The sequence below is a fragment of the Colletotrichum abscissum genome, assembly GCF_030869225.1.
Source record: "Colletotrichum abscissum strain IMI 504890 chromosome Unknown Scaffold_18.1, whole genome shotgun sequence".
NCBI classification, from domain to species: domain Eukaryota; kingdom Fungi; phylum Ascomycota; class Sordariomycetes; order Glomerellales; family Glomerellaceae; genus Colletotrichum; species Colletotrichum abscissum.
In genome coordinates this window covers 655994-671444 of record NW_026850076.1, presented here as the reverse complement: position 1 = coordinate 671444, position 15451 = coordinate 655994, and the positions used below count along the sequence as shown (strand labels likewise).

The window sequence follows — 15451 nt, the reverse complement described above, 5'->3', positions numbered from 1 at the left end:
ACCCTCAACCACCGTTCGAGTTCCATCCGGATTCGCGATCCGGGACACGCCCAGGAGTCTCGAAAAGAGTTTTTTTTTTGTTTTCCCCTTGTCGTCTCCGTCTCGGTCTGTCCATCTGGGGCCACCCTTCGTCCTCGGGGGGGGGGGGGGGGGGGGGGTGGGGGGGGGGGGGGAAGTGGCACACAAAGCGTGGTGCCGGGCCCGGCGGTGTGTTATTGTGTTTTTTTTTTTTTTCGCCGCGTCTCCCTGCCCTCGTCGCGCGCGGGCCCGGCTGAGCCCGCTGGCGGGGGGGGGGGGGGGGGGGGGGGGGGGACTAGATGGCAGGGCGCAATTGACACCAAACGGAGTGACTCGGCGATCGTGATGTATTCGTAATCCACGTAATCCTCGGGCGCGCGCGCACAGTAATGCGCAAAGAATCATCCCATCAACTGCCGGACGTCGGTGGGCGGCCAGCGGACCTGCGCAAAGGTGAGGAGACGCTTGATGCTCTGCAGGTACTTGCGCGTGACCTCGTCGCCCATGACGTGCCCGCGCTCGCCGTCGTGCAGCTTCTCGCGGGCGCTGCGCTCGTGGATGCCGACCATGGTGACGCCGATGGGCCAGGCGGCTTTGCCGATGGAGAGGCGGAGGTAGCCGTCGTTCGCGTCGACGTAGCGGCGTTCCTGTGCGGCTTTGACGATTTCGATAATGGGCGCGAGGAGGTCGTCGTCGAGGTCGTACTTTTCGAACTTGCGGAAGAGCTGTCACGATAGTTTAGTCTGTGCTTGCCTGATGAACGTATGTGTGTGCGTGCGTGGGAACATACCGGCTTGAGGTTTTCGCGGCTCTGAACCATGGCGCTGTACGCCGTCTTGCTCGCCGTTGTGTCGCGCCGTTCCGCCTCCATTGCCTTTTCGTACTCGGCCAGGACCATGGTGAAGTAGGAAGCCAGCTGGCGGAACAGCCACCGCCGACCTTCCTTGTCCTTGGGCACGGCCGCGTCCACCTTCATGTCCTTCTCCTCCACGAGCTGCAGCGTCGTCGGGATGGGGCCCTTTGTCACCACCGTCGTGAGCCGCCTGTACCGCCTCAGCCTCGCGCCGTGGCCCTCGCCAAAGAGCGTCGCCGGCTCGCCCAGCGCGCGCAGCTTCTCCGCGAGCTGTCCGTCGGGGATGTCCTCCATGCCCTCTTCGACGGCGGCATCGTCGTCGTCTTCGGCCGTGGCCTTGACGAGCTCGGGCAGCCCCAGCCGCTTCCGCCGCGCGCGTTCTTCCTCGGCTTCTTTTTCCTCGCGCCGCAGCCGTGATTCCTCGGCGAGCTTTTGTCGCTTCTCCTCGCGGATCTTGTTCTCTGCCGCGTCGTCTTCTTCGCGCTTGCGTTTCGCGGCGGCCTTGGCTTCCCGCTCGGCCTCGACGCGGGCTTGTTCTGCCAGGTAGTCTTCCCTGCGCTTCGCTTCGACGTCGGCTCGTTTGATGTATTTCGATGAGGAGGAGGAGGCTGCTGCTGTGGAAGTGGGCTTCTTGGACTTGTCCAGCTCCTTGGACATGAGGGCTGCAAAGTCCATTTTGGCGTCGATTTGCTGTCCCTGTAGCTGACTGCGGTGTCTCGTGTGTCTCGGGTGGGTCCGTTCGGTCGTGGGTATCACCAGTCTTCCCTCGTGTGTTGTTCAAGAGCAGAACTCGCCTCCACGTCGATGAGATGTCGTCAAACGAGAACGGTAGAAAACCGGATAGAGCGTTGCCGGATTGACAATTAAAAAAAGCTTAGTTTTCGGGAACGGCGCCCTACGTGTGGTGGACGATCCATGCATGGAAGCTTTGGAAGATCGCGCTTAACTTGCACAGCCTCACTCGCCTACGACCTTGACTCCAGTCGGGAGGGACGCACGCCCGCACCTCTTCGTCCGCGCACACCACGACCACTCACACACCGCAATACGTACTCTCACACTCTTCTTACACACACAAACGCACGCGGCAACTGCAGCAGTTTTGAACTAGTTCCCGCTTCCCTCCTCTTTTTTCTAAACCCCCGTTTGATTCCCTTTTTGGGGGCCTAAAAAGGTGCTTGTTTGTACCTGTTCGTCGCAAGGGGACCTGGGGGCCTGGAGCTTGTCAAAAAGGAACCATCGAGCTTGTTTTCACTACGAATACTCCACACAGGCGAGTATACGTATACGTACTCCCCGACGTCGTCTCTTCTTCTTCCCATCGAAGCGCGGGTTGGCTATACTTGGCGGTCTTCGGCATGGCTTCCCATCAGCGGGAGGATACTACGCCATTCCTTCTGCAGCTTTTCTACAAGGACGGGTCATTTCACAGGTACGTCGACTCTGCCTGACGCGTAGTACTATTCTCGACGCTGACAGACCCATATAGAACAGACGAGTTTGCCTCGAGGAGCCTTCCGCCCTTCCTATCACTCTACACATGGCCCGACTGTACCTTGGACGAGCTCGCCGAGCTTATCACAGCTGAAGACCCGGCGCTGCTACCGAGCCCTTGCGTGGGCACGAGGCTCGCCTTCCGCCTCATCTACCCCGATACCCGGAATGCAGCAGCCAACGCGGGAGGGCACCATCACCACGGACAAGCGCAGGGGCCAAGGTTCATGGTCAAGGACCTAGGGAGCGTGGTGCTCGGGGACGGCACTGCAGAGGCGCTCCTGGCCGCCGATGGCGAGGGAGAGGGGGAGGGGGAGGGGGCAGACGACGTCGACATGTCCGGCGCCGGCGCCAAGCAACCCGACGACGCTGACTCGGCCAAGGACAAGACGCTCAAGGAGGTCAATTTCGTGGTCGGAGATTACGTCTCGTGCGCCATACTTCCGCCGCTGCCGGACGGCTCGGTGGCGCCGGCCCTCACTGCGCGAAATGATAGGGCAGCGGGGCAGTTTGGCGGTGCAAGAGGCCCGATGGGCGGTCCGCCGTCGCAGGGGCCGCGCCGGGACGCTGGGTTCGGGGGAAGGCAGAGCTGGGACAGAGACCGGCGGCGCTCTGGGTTCGGAGATGGTGGATTCCCCGAGGGGGAGTGGCGGAGGGGCGAGAGGCTGCCCGATGATCCACCAGACCGGTCTCGGGGTAGAGGTAGACGACCCGATAGGTGGTGATTCGACTTGTAGTCGTGGTTCCGGGTACTTGGGTTTGTAATTACGCACGGCGTTATGGCTCGTTTGGAAGGTATACCAGGCGGCGTTATGATCACTTGCAAGCGTCGTTCTTCCACGTCTGCTTGCTATCAAAGCATTGCCTTGCTTCAAAAGTTGGCGAAATTCGTGACTGCATCGAAAGCAGTACAGACATCTTGCGATCGTCATGGTGCACGGGAGAAAAGTACTTGTTCGATGTTCTCATTCCTCTACTCCGGGTCACGGTCCCGGGCCTATCTACACAATTCTCCCCCTCGATATCGTGCCCCGTCTATCGCTCGTAAACCAGGTCGCCCTTGCGCTTCGCGCGGAGGTCCCAGAGACCCTATGGATCGGTCAGTATATGTACTTCCGGCGGTCCGAAGGGGGTACGAGGGGCAACTCACGTCGGTCTTGTAGCCAATGTAGCCGACGACGAATGGCACAAAGACGGCGTACATGAAGGTGACGCGAGCGGTTCTCGGGGTCCAGCGGAAGAAGATGTGTCTGTTGCTCTGCATGTCTGTTGAGTCGCTCTCAGGTCAGCCCTTTCACTCCTCTCCATGTCTTTCCATGCCACACAGCAGCTCAGTCGCGCGGTATCTGATCGCCTCGCATCGCATTCGGAGGGTTCGGTGGAAAAGGAAGGGTTATACGTACGTCCCAATTTGACCAGGGCCGGGTCAAGGGCCAGCTCTAGTTTGATCGAATTAGCATCGGTGGTTAATTTTGGTGTCATTTGGGGCACTCACTGTGGTGGTGGCCTGCCATCTTGAATGATGATCAGGACCGGTTCGCAGTTTGATCAAGAAAGAGATTAATTCGGTCGGCCGACAAGGGTTTGCGGGGTTCCGAAGGGCAATTGCTGCTTCGCTCGTCAATGTGAAGCTCCGTGATGGCACAATGCATCGCGAGTCTTGGGAGTTCACTGCTTAGGTAATATTGGCAGGCCTTGACTGTCAGGCATCAGCCAATCAAGTGATGGGCATTAGCCAGAGTGCAAGCAATGACACACTGTGCTCTGAGGCGTCTGTCTCTCCGGATCCATAGTGCGTGATCGGTGATCGACACTGCCAGTCTACTGGGCGAGCTGACTTCTCGCTCTGTCGTTCATATACGTGCAAGACCCGTAAGTTTACATAAGCAACCCAAGTCAACGTGCCAGAGTGGTTAATGGGCAGCCCTGCTAAGGCTGTGGCTTCGGTCGCGCAGGTTCGAATCCTGTCGTTGACGCTTAACCTTTTGCAATTTTTGTCTCCAACTCAATTGGCACGCCTGGGTAGCTCTATGCTATAACCATCTTGCCTTCCAACTGTGTTCGAATCATTGTAGTAGATCACGAGGCAGTATTAGCAAAGACACGATTCAACACTCAATAGGAGACAAGAGTGATTGTAGGCCTCCGCTGCGAACCTAGCCAGACAACGATAGATCGGCGACTCAATGTGGTATGCAATTCGGAGCCAGCAGTCCCGCCGATTTGATGTGCAGTCTAGAGAAGTTCTGGTTCTATGCCGAGGCCTGGAGACCGAGGCAACCCTAAATTGTGGGGCATAATTCCGTGGCTTTGCGCTGTGAATTGGCTGCTCGCTGCGTGCTGCGCATGCTGTGTTCCTGTGACAGGAGACGGCCCAAGTGCTTTATGTTTTGGGAAAACACCTGAAAGTGAGCTCGGTGGGGCCGGGCCCTTTGCCTTCCGATGAGCTAGTGACGTATAAAATGAGGGACGAAGCCCAGAAACCTTATCAGGTTGAACAATTGATGTTCAGAGTGGTATCGTGGTGTAAATTCAGATTCAGTGAGGTGCTTAATTGAGAATTCATCGCCAAAAGAACCAATCGAATACCCTCAACATGGCGGCAACTGAACAGAAGCCCAAGGTGAAGCTCTACTGGTAAGTCAAGTCCAGGTTTCACTCATACTCTGTATTCCAAGCTCACCAATTCACCAGGCTGGAGCAATCGAGAGCCCAGAACATCCTGTGGCTCCTCGAGGAGCTCAAGATTGACTATGAAATCGAAGTGTTCCACAGGAATAAGCAGACGCTCTTGGCGCCTCCCGAGCTGGCAAAGGTTCATCCTCTGGGCAAGTCGCCCGTGATTGAGATTTTCCCAACCGGCTCTGGCGAGTCCATCAAGCTGGCCGAGAGTGGCTACATGACGCAGTACCTGTGCGAGCACTTTGGCCAGAACACTAGCCTCATCCCCAAGAAGTGGAAGGACGGCCAGGAGGGCAAGATTGGCGGCGAGACTGAGGAGTACTCGAGGTGCCAGTATCTTCTTCACTACATTGAGGGCAGTCTGCTCCCGGTCCTCACCATGTCTCTGGTCATTGGAGGTGAGTCTCACGTCAGGTCACGATTCTGGAGTATTCGCTGACGCCTTGCAGCCCTGAAATCCGATAATGTACCCTTCCTCGTCCGGCCCATCACGTCGGTGGTGGCCAACCGGATCTACAGCATGGTGATCTTCCCCAACGCCAAGAAGCACATGGCCATGATTGACCAGATGCTCGAGACGTCGCCCAATGGTGGCAAGTACATTTGCGGCGAGCACCTCTCGGCCGCCGACATCCTCCTCAGCTTTGCGCTCATCGCGGCGCAGCCCCGCTTCGACGGTCTGGGGAGCTGGCCCGGCGGTTCTGCCAAGGCGGCGCACCCCCGTGTATTTGAGTATATCGAGAGGCTCAAGAAGGAGCCCGGCTATGAGAGATCGGCGCAGAAGATTCGCGAGATTGACGGCAAGTTTGAGGCCACGATCTCTAAGATGTAAAACGTGACGTTTGATGAATTGGGTTCGGGGACTAGGGAGATATACCACTTTACTAAATTGACCTGCATTCTATTGGACCGTCTTCTCAACTTTGCTCCTTATCCACCTTTGAATACGTCAATACTATTCGCAAACGTCTCATGCAACTTAACAGCGCGTCGCAAAGTTCATCATCTCACGGCTTCATCTCAAAGCTCTTGTATGATGCTAAGTGGCCCAAGCTTCCCGAATGGAGCGCTACCGCAGGGACCAACGGCAGGGATTCCGGGCCGCTAAATCGACGTGCGTTCCTCCCGCTGTCGGCAGCTTTTCCAGTGACGCCCCGACGTATTTTTTTGCAACATCATCCAAGTCGCTTCAACCCGCCAACGCACCCGAGGGCTAGACGAACGCCATGCTCGCCTCGAGGACGGTATGCGCCCAATGCCGTTCGAGGCTTCTGGCCGGCGCGGCTACAATCGGCGCGGTCCGACCGAACTCGACGACAAGCTTTCCGTCCGCCGCCGTGGACCAGCCGTCCCGAACCCCGAAACCCAAAGCGACACGACCACCCACGAGGAAGCACAAGGGCAGCGGCAACGAGACTGCGAAGCAGAGAGTCCTGGATCTATTTGAAGAGACCGTCAGCAAGCAGCCCGCGCCGGCGGCTCCTAGCAACGGCCCGGGCGTCAACCAGCTCTACTCACTTACCGACGAGCTCAGCCAACTCTTACAACAGAGACAGAAGCAAAAGATCTCCGATTTGGAATTTGCGACACAGGCATACACGTTCATAACCACAAAACTTCTGGTGTCCGCGCAAAAGTCGGGTGTCTATCTGCCTCAGGTTACCACAACAATAGCCAGCCAAGCTTTACAACAAATCACGAGAATCAAGTTTGCGACGGTAGAGGCCGCCGACCTCCCCCGAACGGTAGACATATGCAAGTTGTATACTCACATAAATAACAAGAGGGTTGTGAGGCGACTGGAACTCATCAATGGCCTCCTGCGAGCAATCATCTCAACTCGAGCGGACCCGGAGAACCAGGCTGTGGAGGACCGGCTGCTGGAGGATCTGGTGGAGTGCTGGAAACACTTTTCGGGCTTGAAGCGCGCAGACAGCGGCCTCGAGTCGGATCCAGTGTTTTGGCTCACGTCACGGCGGGACTTGCTAGGGACCGAGAGACCCGATAGACTCCTCCGCGCGCTCTTCCCTTTTTTTGCAGCCAACGAAACGTCAGGCCTAGGACCGGCCCTCGTAGCCACCTACGTATTGCTGTCTGAGTCCAAGCATATGATCAGCAAGGCCAGGTTGGAGGCACACCCGCTGTTGGAAGCACTGGATCCTATTGTCAAGCAATTCGATAAGGACATGCTGCAGGAGCTCTTTCGCGACCATGCCGAAGTCTGGAGCTACGTCCAACCACGGGCGGACTGGAGGGTGACGCGCGTGGCTCCCGGAACGTGGAAAGAATTGGATACTGTGTCTCCAGGCAAACCCGATCAAGCCAAGTCAGCGGTGCGGTTCTCTTATGCCCTGTGGCACCGGCGGTTCGAGACCGTCTTCCGTGCAAACGACACTGCAGCCATCCAGCAGGCCTGGAGAGACCTGATCAACCCGGCCAACGACAAGGACCGGACCCTGAGGTTGCAGAGCTCTCCGGACCTTTTCGACTACATCCTGTTCCTCGCGTGTAGCAAGTACGGGTTAGGCGCAAGCTTTTCCAAGCTGACGGAGGAGATATTGGCGTACATGAAGACTCTGGGCATGGCCCCGACGGTCAGAACGTACACGTCAATGATGAGTGGCTGGAAAGAGGCCAGGCGGTTGGAGCCGATTGAGAACCTGTGGAAATTCATCACAAACGCAGGTGTCAAACTGGACCAGCAGATCTGGTCGAGCAGGATCTCGGCCCTCGGCCTTTTGGGCGGCGAACATGACGGTCTGGGTGCCCTCAAGGAGATGGATAGGTTGTGGAGCATGGCAGTAAAGAACGGCACGCAAGGAAAGGCCGTCGAGCCTGGCATTTCCAACGTGAACGCAGCCATTTCCGGCTTGCTCCGCCGTGATAACATGGAGGTCATCCGTACCGTACTGGACTGGGCGACCGACAAGGGTATCACGCCCGACATCTACACCTACAACATGCTCCTATCACGCATGCTCAAAAAGGGGGCCCACGAGGAGGCGGACCGGATCCTCGCCAGCATGAAGACGGCGGGCATCACGCCGGACGGGGCCACCTTTACCGTCATCATGGAGGCGGCCCTCAGCGACCTGCCAGACCAGACGCCGCAGGAGCAGCGGGAGACGATGGACAGGGTATTCTCCGAGATGGCCGCCTGCGGCATCGAGCCCAACCAGGAGTCCTACGGCAAGATGCTCCACGTCCTCGTCCGGGCGGGCGACAGCGGCAAGCACGCCGTGGCCGCGCTGCTCTCGCACCTCCGCGCATCCCGCCTCCATCCGTCGACCGAGATGTGCACCATGCTGGTCGAGTACTACGTCAACCGGAATCGGCCCGACCTCGACTCGCTGCGCGCCCTCGTCGCGGACCGCCGCGCGCGCACGCGGGCCCTGACGGACCGCGTCTTCTGGGAGAGCGTCATCAAGAACTATCACCGCGCCGGCGACCTCGACAGCGCGCTCGAGGTCGTCTACGACCTTGATGATTGGGGGATCTGGCCCGGCTTGCCGCTGCTCGACCCTCTGCTGCGGTCTCTGGTCCATCGGCAAGACTTTGAGGGGGCCAAGAAGCTCGTCGATACCGTCCGCAAGCAGGCCAGGCCTCAGGCCGCGGACAAGGCGGGTCGCTTTTCGAAGCACGGGTTCTGGGCGTTTGCTCACGATTACCGTCTATTGCCGGGGCAAGAGGAGGCGTAGAATACACATGTAGATTCTCAGCCGATTATTGTACTATACAAATAGATATCATCAATGTATATCAACTTGGAGATACCTTTGATCCCCAAGTCATGCATCTGGGAATCCAGCATGGCATGCTCTGAGTCTCGTAAAGTGACATTATCACATCGTATATTGACGCTTGTCTTTCTTCACCATAGACGAAAAGGCCAATGCGGTGCGAGGGTATTCATAGAGTCACTAAGAAAATAGTCAATGCGACGAGAAGAAAGTGAGACGGACAATATCAGTCGATATCGGTCCAACGTCCCTTCGATACGTCTTTCTTCAGAATATTGAATCACGCCGTACGCACATCAGTCTACACAGCAGCGCCCCATCCATGACATGTACACATTTACTTGCCAACAGCACCCAGCACATACTTGATCCCCTCCCAGTGCTCCTCGGCCGTGGGTAGAATGAACTCGGGCGCCAGAATGAACCCAGACCCTCCGCTCCCCCCGCTCTTGGGCCGCAACTCGACGCTCCACGAGTACGTCGCATTCAGCGCCCCGTGGTGAAAATCTCTGGCAGAGCCCGTGGAATAGTACAAAATCTCACACGACGGGCCGACCTCGTAGGTCTCCCCGCTCGTCGCCGCAATCGTCGCGGCGTACCCCGCGCCCACGTCCCGCTGCGCCTGGAGGTTCCGGGGCAGCACGTCGGGGTCGCAGGAGAAGCCCCAGGGGAGGAGGATCAGCTGCGAGTAGCTGTGCCAGTCAATGAAGAGTCTGATGCCGCTGCCACCGGTGGAGTTGGTGGCTGTGGAGGCTAGCTCCCGCGAGAGGGCCGAGAGTACGACGTTCTCGGTCGTGTCGCCCGGCGCGAGGCCGCGGAAGGTCTCGCCGCACGGATCGGCGGAGACGCTGCCGTCCTCGAGGGGGTAGTCCCACTGGAAGTTCCAGTTGCGGTTGCCGTCGGTGCCTATGCAGGTCGTGTTGGAGCGCGGCTGGCGGTTCTTGCGCCAGAGGCGGTTTGTGGTCTGGCTGTACACAAAGCCTAGACACGGAGGGGGAGTTTCATGAGTGATTTGGATGGAGTTTTGGTAATACACCTTTTGACTTACCATCAGGGTTATGAAAGGGCACAATGTAAAAGTCGTAAGCGTCGAAGAAGGCTGTGACGTTTTGGTCTCCAGACTTGTAGCCGTCGATGAGTTGGTAGGTCAAGTACTCGACAGTCTACTCGCGGGCATTAACACCCTCACTTACAAAAGCGTCTGGGATGTGTTCACATACCATTGTAGTAATCCACTCCCTGGCATGAACGGTGCTGTGCCAGAGGACAACGGGCTTCGTCCCCGTGTCCTCGCCTCCCCAAAGCCGCAGCCCAAATATGTTGCGGCCCTCATACGAGGCACCAATGTCCAGCCACTCCGAGTTGTCGGGAAACGCAGCGTGGAGGTCCCTCCAGTACTGTACGTGGTCGTCATACGCGTGGTACGAGTCGAACCAGCTCAGGTCCGGCAGCTCGCCCCTCTTGGTCAAGCCGGGCTTCTTTTCGGCCTCGGACTCGGCCCTGATCGCCCGTCCGAGGTCATCGTCTAGAAGCTGCGTGTCGTCCAGCAGTCCCAGAGCCTTGAGTGGTTCAACCTCGCTGGGCGGGATCGCGACTTCGACGGAGCCCTTGAGGTCAATGGACGGGAACGAGCGCAGGTGGGCGAGTTGGTTTGGTGGTGCGTTGGATGTCGATACGCGGTAGACCTGGTAGCCTTCGTAGCTGACCTTTTCGTCTCGGAGCGTCTTTATCCTATTGTTGCCGGTGAGGGCGGTGACCGGGGCGATTACGGCGAGTAAAGCTGTGAACTTCATGATGACTTTTGAATTGAACACAGCCGATTCGCTGACAAGCGTCCGTCGTTCAGACGAGTATGAGCAAATGGCGTCTGACGCTTTTATACAGACATCTCCGGCGGATCTTTGCGCGCTTCCGTTCACCTTTCCCCGCCGTGTGAATCGCACAAAATCTTCATCTTGGCCGTGGCGAACCTAAAGGGCAAAAAGTGAGGGGTCGACGGTTGATAACCATGCAAGCCAAGACCGAGATGCTTGTATGACGCTCTCGAGTCTCAACGTTTCGCGGGCCAGCGTAGCATTTTCGCAGACATCCTGCAAACCATTACTTTCGGCGTGCTGAAGAGGGTCTAGCAAACTCAATTGCAAAGTCGTACGCGGAGATGCGAGGCTACACCCAGAAGAGTAGGTGCTAGACCTTGTTGTCTTGGCTTGCGAGGATAGCCGAGAGTCAGGTTGAAAGACCAGGAAGGCTCGGGATATTGATTTCGAGGAGGCGAGAAGAGCGAGTGGTGCGATGGATGCAGCGGCTTTAATGCGTATATTTAGACAAGCGAATTGTTATTGTGATACAATGAGCAAGGAGCAAATCTCATGGAGCTAGACCAGTAGCCTCAAGTCCGAGTAATTTGCCCACAGTGAGACTCCGTTCCATCATTTGACAAATGACACCTCGAGCCTGGTGGCTTAAAATGTCCATCTTAAGTAAGAGTCCGTAAGATCTTCAGGGAATGTGTCTTACACGGAAGACTCCGGTCCAGTAGAGCGCCGTGACGCCGCCCGACTCATGACCCGGCCCGGAAGTGGGATTCGGGTCACCACGGGGTTTTATTACCTTGAACATCGGAGCAGGCGACGAAATAGAGCAGAAGTGGTCCCATCAGATTGGAACTCATTGGATGTATGATTATGTTCTGACTATGCTTTCAAGAGCATACTCGCTAAGGAAGATGTAGAGAGAAGGAGTAACAACATAGCAACGGCAGCAGCAGTAATAGCAGTGGTGAGATTGAAAGTGTGGTATTGAGCGGCAAGCTACCGTGTCGCCCATTTCCCATCATCATCACAACTCAAAGATGGGAGCTGCCAAAGTACATAGTATTCTCGGAGATCCATATTATTTCAATCTCCGCCTGGTCCGATATTTTGATTGTTCTCTTCGATTCCCTAACCTTATGTTCGATCCCAAGAACATCAGCCAGCAGTTCATGTCGGTCGAGAGGGATTACCTCGCTCCGGAGGACCGTAACCGAACGCAGCTTTACCATGCTCCCAGTTGCCCGTAAGCCTTGTACCTGAAGGTTTAAACGTTCCTCGCTCAGCGACGAATCTTCCAGCAGCCCCAGCACCTCCACTGAGCTCGGTAGAACATTGCTGAGGTGTAGGATTGATGTCATTGACTGATCCTCAATGTTCCCTTCGTTTGGGTTCGATCCATGCCCGCCATCACTCCCCAGCAGCATATCGAGGGGAATCTCGAGCGTCTCGAGCCGTGTCAATTCTCGCAGTGACCCGATACGTCCCAGTCTTACAACGTCATCAGGGTCATGGTAGTCATCCGTCTTTTCGAATTCTGGGCGGCAGTCCAGCTCCAATTTACGGAGGTTCTTTCCATGTTGACGCAGAGCCTCGCCGATTCCATTGCACTCGGGAACGCCGCCACCGTAATTGAACATGCTTTCGAAGGCCTTGCCCCATCTTAGGCTTAGTGCCTTCAGATTGGGACAGCACCTGAGCAGGTTTGTCAAGTCCGCTGCTTTATATAGCGAGTTAAACAGGCAGACCGACCTCAGCGCTAGGGGTTGTTCCGTTTCATTCCACTCGATTCCCCTTCCGCTAAAGGCCTCCACTCCCTGTAAAAGCAAGGGCTCCCATCGAGAGAGCCGAAAGCTTTGGCGATCCTCAAGATATTCCCATTGGTTGGCATGGACCTCCCGTAGACGGGGAAAGGGTCCCGGTTGTTCCACCTCGCCGATCAATTCCATCTGCCCATCGTCTGACAGGCAATGCATGATCTCCACCTCTGGAAGCAGCCAGGCCAGGAGTAGCATATGAGGAGCCCCTCGGAAACGCAAGAGCTCTCCAGAACCACTTCTATAACGATCAATGGCGGCCTTGAAATGCCCATGTTCGGCAGAGCGTTGCAACTGGAATAACTGCTCTTCAAGGTCTTTCTCGGCCCACGAGTGATCGAGCCCACGGGGGATGGTGAGATGCCTTACGTATCTTCCTAGGTAGCGTTTGCATTTGATGGTCTCAAGGAAACGGTTGAAGCTACAATCCGAAAGCCAAACCGTATGGTAAAGAAAGGGCTCCGCAACTTTCTGGAAACCTCTAGATACGCGGCAAAGGTTGGACAAAGTGGCATAGTCTCGACCGCTGGGGCGCATGTAGGTCGGTTCGGGATGTGGGAGGCTTTTGATGATTGCGAGATAAATCTCTTCGGGTAGATGAGACGGCATCTTGGTCGGTGATGCCGTAGAAGTGAGAGGTGCGCGATGTGGTGGAGCTGATGAGGATGGGGTTTGACAGCAATAACAAACGGCAGGGTGTCGCGGTGATGTAGGGTCGAGATTAGGTAATTAGGCAGGCATCGCTCTTTCCTGAAGTCAGATATTAGTTTCCGTCTACCTCTTGCCTCGCTTGGAAATCCCAGCTCACCTAGAGGCAGGAACCCCGTTTCAACTTGGGGCGTCACTTCCTCCCTTGACCGAGTGCGATCCTTGGTCACGAGGTAAAGATCTGGTTCTTGCCAGCCACAGGTGAAAAATAAGGTAGGAACGAATTTTATGTGTTCAGGTTCCAAGAATGGGCCTAGAGCCTGAGGTTTCTCTTCTCTCCGTCTGTCCTTCCTTGCCATCCTTCTCGGTTGAACCGCATCTTATTCCACGTATATTGAACCCAACAAGTTGTGATATGTCTCTGCCCATACCTCCAATGCTCTGCGTCCTTGCGAATCCTCTCCAGAAGAGACACGGGGCCCTCCTGAAGCGATCTCGACATGAGAGAAGTCTGCATCATCGAGACATCTGTCGTCTGCTCTAGCCTAGCTGGTATTGGCAAGACACCATGACCTTCATCCATGTTGATTCTCGTTCCCTGTCGATGCCCCAACGGTGACGGCATCCTAAATAGCTGCCCTGCAACTTTTCGTGCTTGGCTGAGTGAAGCAGCGAGCTTTACTTGCCTCAGGCACATCGAGTTTCTATCCTGCTATAGGTGTAGCAGGTGGCGCGGTCGAATTTGCCGCCTTCCCTTCAGTCCTCGACATTGATTGGGATCCGTCTGAGTGATAGCCCGCTGACGGGAAAGCGAGTGGTCGCTCTGCGCAAGAGCCAAATCGCCTGACCTGGCATCGCAGCTAAGATGACGACGGTGCCGTTGGGCATGCTCTGTCGGTGGCGAGATTGTGAGTTCATTTCAATCTTCTCAAAGAAGTTGACATCCGAATAATCACTTCATGACTCGTCCATTGCGTCGAGATCGGGCTGCTCAGTAGATTCCCCGGAACCTCCCCCGAGCGCGGCAACCACTTGCTCCAGCCCCTCCACCTCGCCCATGGCAAACTTCCTGCCCTCACCTTGCCACTCGCCATCGCGCACATCGCCATCCTTGCCGAGTTCTAGCCCACGCACATGCTCCAGATGCTTCCGCGTGGCCCCCTCGACATACTCCATTCTCTCTCGTCTCCAACTCTTTTGCTTCTCGGGGCCGTCCTCGGTGCTGGACGGGTCCTTAAGGTCAGGCATGATGTTACGCAGCGACGTCGATAACGCGCGCAGCGCCTGGAGTTGCGACATGTTGAAGGCGGTCGTGGTCGTTATAGGCGCTTTGAAATCCCCGTCTGCCAAGTCGCCCTTCTCCTGCAGGAACTGGAACGGCGCCCTGTCGTCGGACCCCTCAACCTTGACCTGTCCCACCAGCGAAGCCCTGGATCCGGCGGGCTTACCACCAATGACCCCTCGCAGCTTCGCCAGTAGCGCCGCATTCTTTGCCTGCTCGGCGTGTAGCATCACGTTGAGCCGCTGGCTGGCCTGTAGCTTCCTTCTCAGCGCATCGACGCTTTCCCTCGTCGGCGCGTCCTCGTGAGTGGCATTGAAGTCGAGACCGTCGTAATGGGCGAGGCGCATCCAGTTTCGCTGGCCCTGCTGAATGCTCAGAATATTCTTCATGACGTAAAGCTCAAACTTGTCGAAATTCTTGTCAATCGCGGCGCACAGCAGCGTCTCCAGCTTGTGGACGCCGTCGACGATCTCGAGCTTCGCCGTCTCCTCGACGTCGACAACCTCGTCTGCGGACCGTTTCTTCTGCTTCAGCGCCTTTTCGAACCCGAGCGCTTTCGGAGGCGCCTTCGAAAGACCCTGCTCGACGCGGTCGAGCGTCTTGTCGGCTACGGCATTGACATTATTGATGATGCTGTCCAGCAGCGACTGAGAGGAGGCGTAAGTTCTGAGGCGTCGCGTAATTTCAGTGCCAATGGCAGACTTACAATTGGTGCGTATCCCAGATGTTCTGTCAAAAGTTCCACGTCAATTATCGTGCGCTGCGCCATCGTGTTCAATCGGCTGACTGGTGGGCTTGTCGGGGAGAGGTTCGTGGTTAAGTGGGCGGACAAAGTGCCATCTCCAAAGACGCGACGGACGCGACGGAAGTCAATATTTGGTAAGGCACATCGACCGAGGGGTCTGTTCCCCCGAGAATGGGGGAGGGGGAAGAAGGCCTGAATCGCAAGGCGTCCAGCAGGGGGCCACCCTCCTCCAAATTCCCAGTCCAGCGGCCCAGCACGGCGACACCCGTAATTTTAGCGATTTCGATAGCGGGTAACACTGCCACGCACCTCGGGCGACGTCACGCAGGAAACCAGGATGGAGCGCTGACAGAGAACCACC

At 56.7% G+C, this 15451-nt stretch overlaps 8 protein-coding genes across 8 annotated transcripts; 3 read left to right on the top strand and 5 right to left on the bottom strand.

The window, feature by feature from the left end:
• Positions 1-419: 419 nt before the first annotated feature.
• Positions 420-1546, bottom strand: CABS01_08222 (Prp18 domain-containing protein; the record flags this gene model as incomplete). Its single annotated transcript, XM_060541584.1, has 2 exons — positions 420-743; positions 809-1546. The coding sequence occupies 2 exons, from the start codon at positions 1544-1546 to the stop codon at positions 420-422; spliced, it is 1062 nt and encodes a 353-aa protein (XP_060402388.1).
• A 683-nt stretch (positions 1547-2229) lies between these two features.
• On the top strand, positions 2230-3090 carry CABS01_08221 (Sin3 associated polypeptide p18; the record flags this gene model as incomplete). Its single annotated transcript, XM_060541583.1, has 2 exons — positions 2230-2303; positions 2361-3090. The coding sequence occupies 2 exons, from the start codon at positions 2230-2232 to the stop codon at positions 3088-3090; spliced, it is 804 nt and encodes a 267-aa protein (XP_060402387.1).
• A 310-nt stretch (positions 3091-3400) lies between these two features.
• CABS01_08220 (uncharacterized protein) lies at positions 3401-3879 on the bottom strand (the record flags this gene model as incomplete). Its single annotated transcript, XM_060541582.1, has 4 exons — positions 3401-3454; positions 3516-3631; positions 3769-3804; positions 3861-3879. The coding sequence occupies 4 exons, from the start codon at positions 3877-3879 to the stop codon at positions 3401-3403; spliced, it is 225 nt and encodes a 74-aa protein (XP_060402386.1).
• A 1082-nt stretch (positions 3880-4961) lies between these two features.
• On the top strand, positions 4962-5879 carry CABS01_08219 (glutathione S-transferase; the record flags this gene model as incomplete). Its single annotated transcript, XM_060541581.1, has 3 exons — positions 4962-5002; positions 5060-5445; positions 5497-5879. The coding sequence occupies 3 exons, from the start codon at positions 4962-4964 to the stop codon at positions 5877-5879; spliced, it is 810 nt and encodes a 269-aa protein (XP_060402385.1).
• Positions 5880-6273: 394 nt separating this feature from the next.
• On the top strand, positions 6274-8745 carry CABS01_08218 (pentatricopeptide repeat domain-containing protein; the record flags this gene model as incomplete). The annotated part of the gene is made up of 1 exon (XM_060541580.1): positions 6274-8745. The coding sequence occupies one exon, from the start codon at positions 6274-6276 to the stop codon at positions 8743-8745; it is 2472 nt and encodes an 823-aa protein (XP_060402384.1).
• Positions 8746-9124: 379 nt separating this feature from the next.
• On the bottom strand, positions 9125-10580 carry CABS01_08217 (zinc carboxypeptidase; the record flags this gene model as incomplete). Its single annotated transcript, XM_060541579.1, has 3 exons — positions 9125-9768; positions 9836-9950; positions 10008-10580. The coding sequence occupies 3 exons, from the start codon at positions 10578-10580 to the stop codon at positions 9125-9127; spliced, it is 1332 nt and encodes a 443-aa protein (XP_060402383.1).
• Positions 10581-11632: 1052 nt separating this feature from the next.
• CABS01_08216 (uncharacterized protein) lies at positions 11633-13024 on the bottom strand (the record flags this gene model as incomplete). Its single annotated transcript, XM_060541578.1, has 1 exon — positions 11633-13024. The coding sequence occupies one exon, from the start codon at positions 13022-13024 to the stop codon at positions 11633-11635; it is 1392 nt and encodes a 463-aa protein (XP_060402382.1).
• Positions 13025-14020: 996 nt separating this feature from the next.
• On the bottom strand, positions 14021-15114 carry CABS01_08215 (uncharacterized protein; the record flags this gene model as incomplete). Its single annotated transcript, XM_060541577.1, has 2 exons — positions 14021-14992; positions 15052-15114. The coding sequence occupies 2 exons, from the start codon at positions 15112-15114 to the stop codon at positions 14021-14023; spliced, it is 1035 nt and encodes a 344-aa protein (XP_060402381.1).
• Positions 15115-15451: the final 337 nt, after the last annotated feature.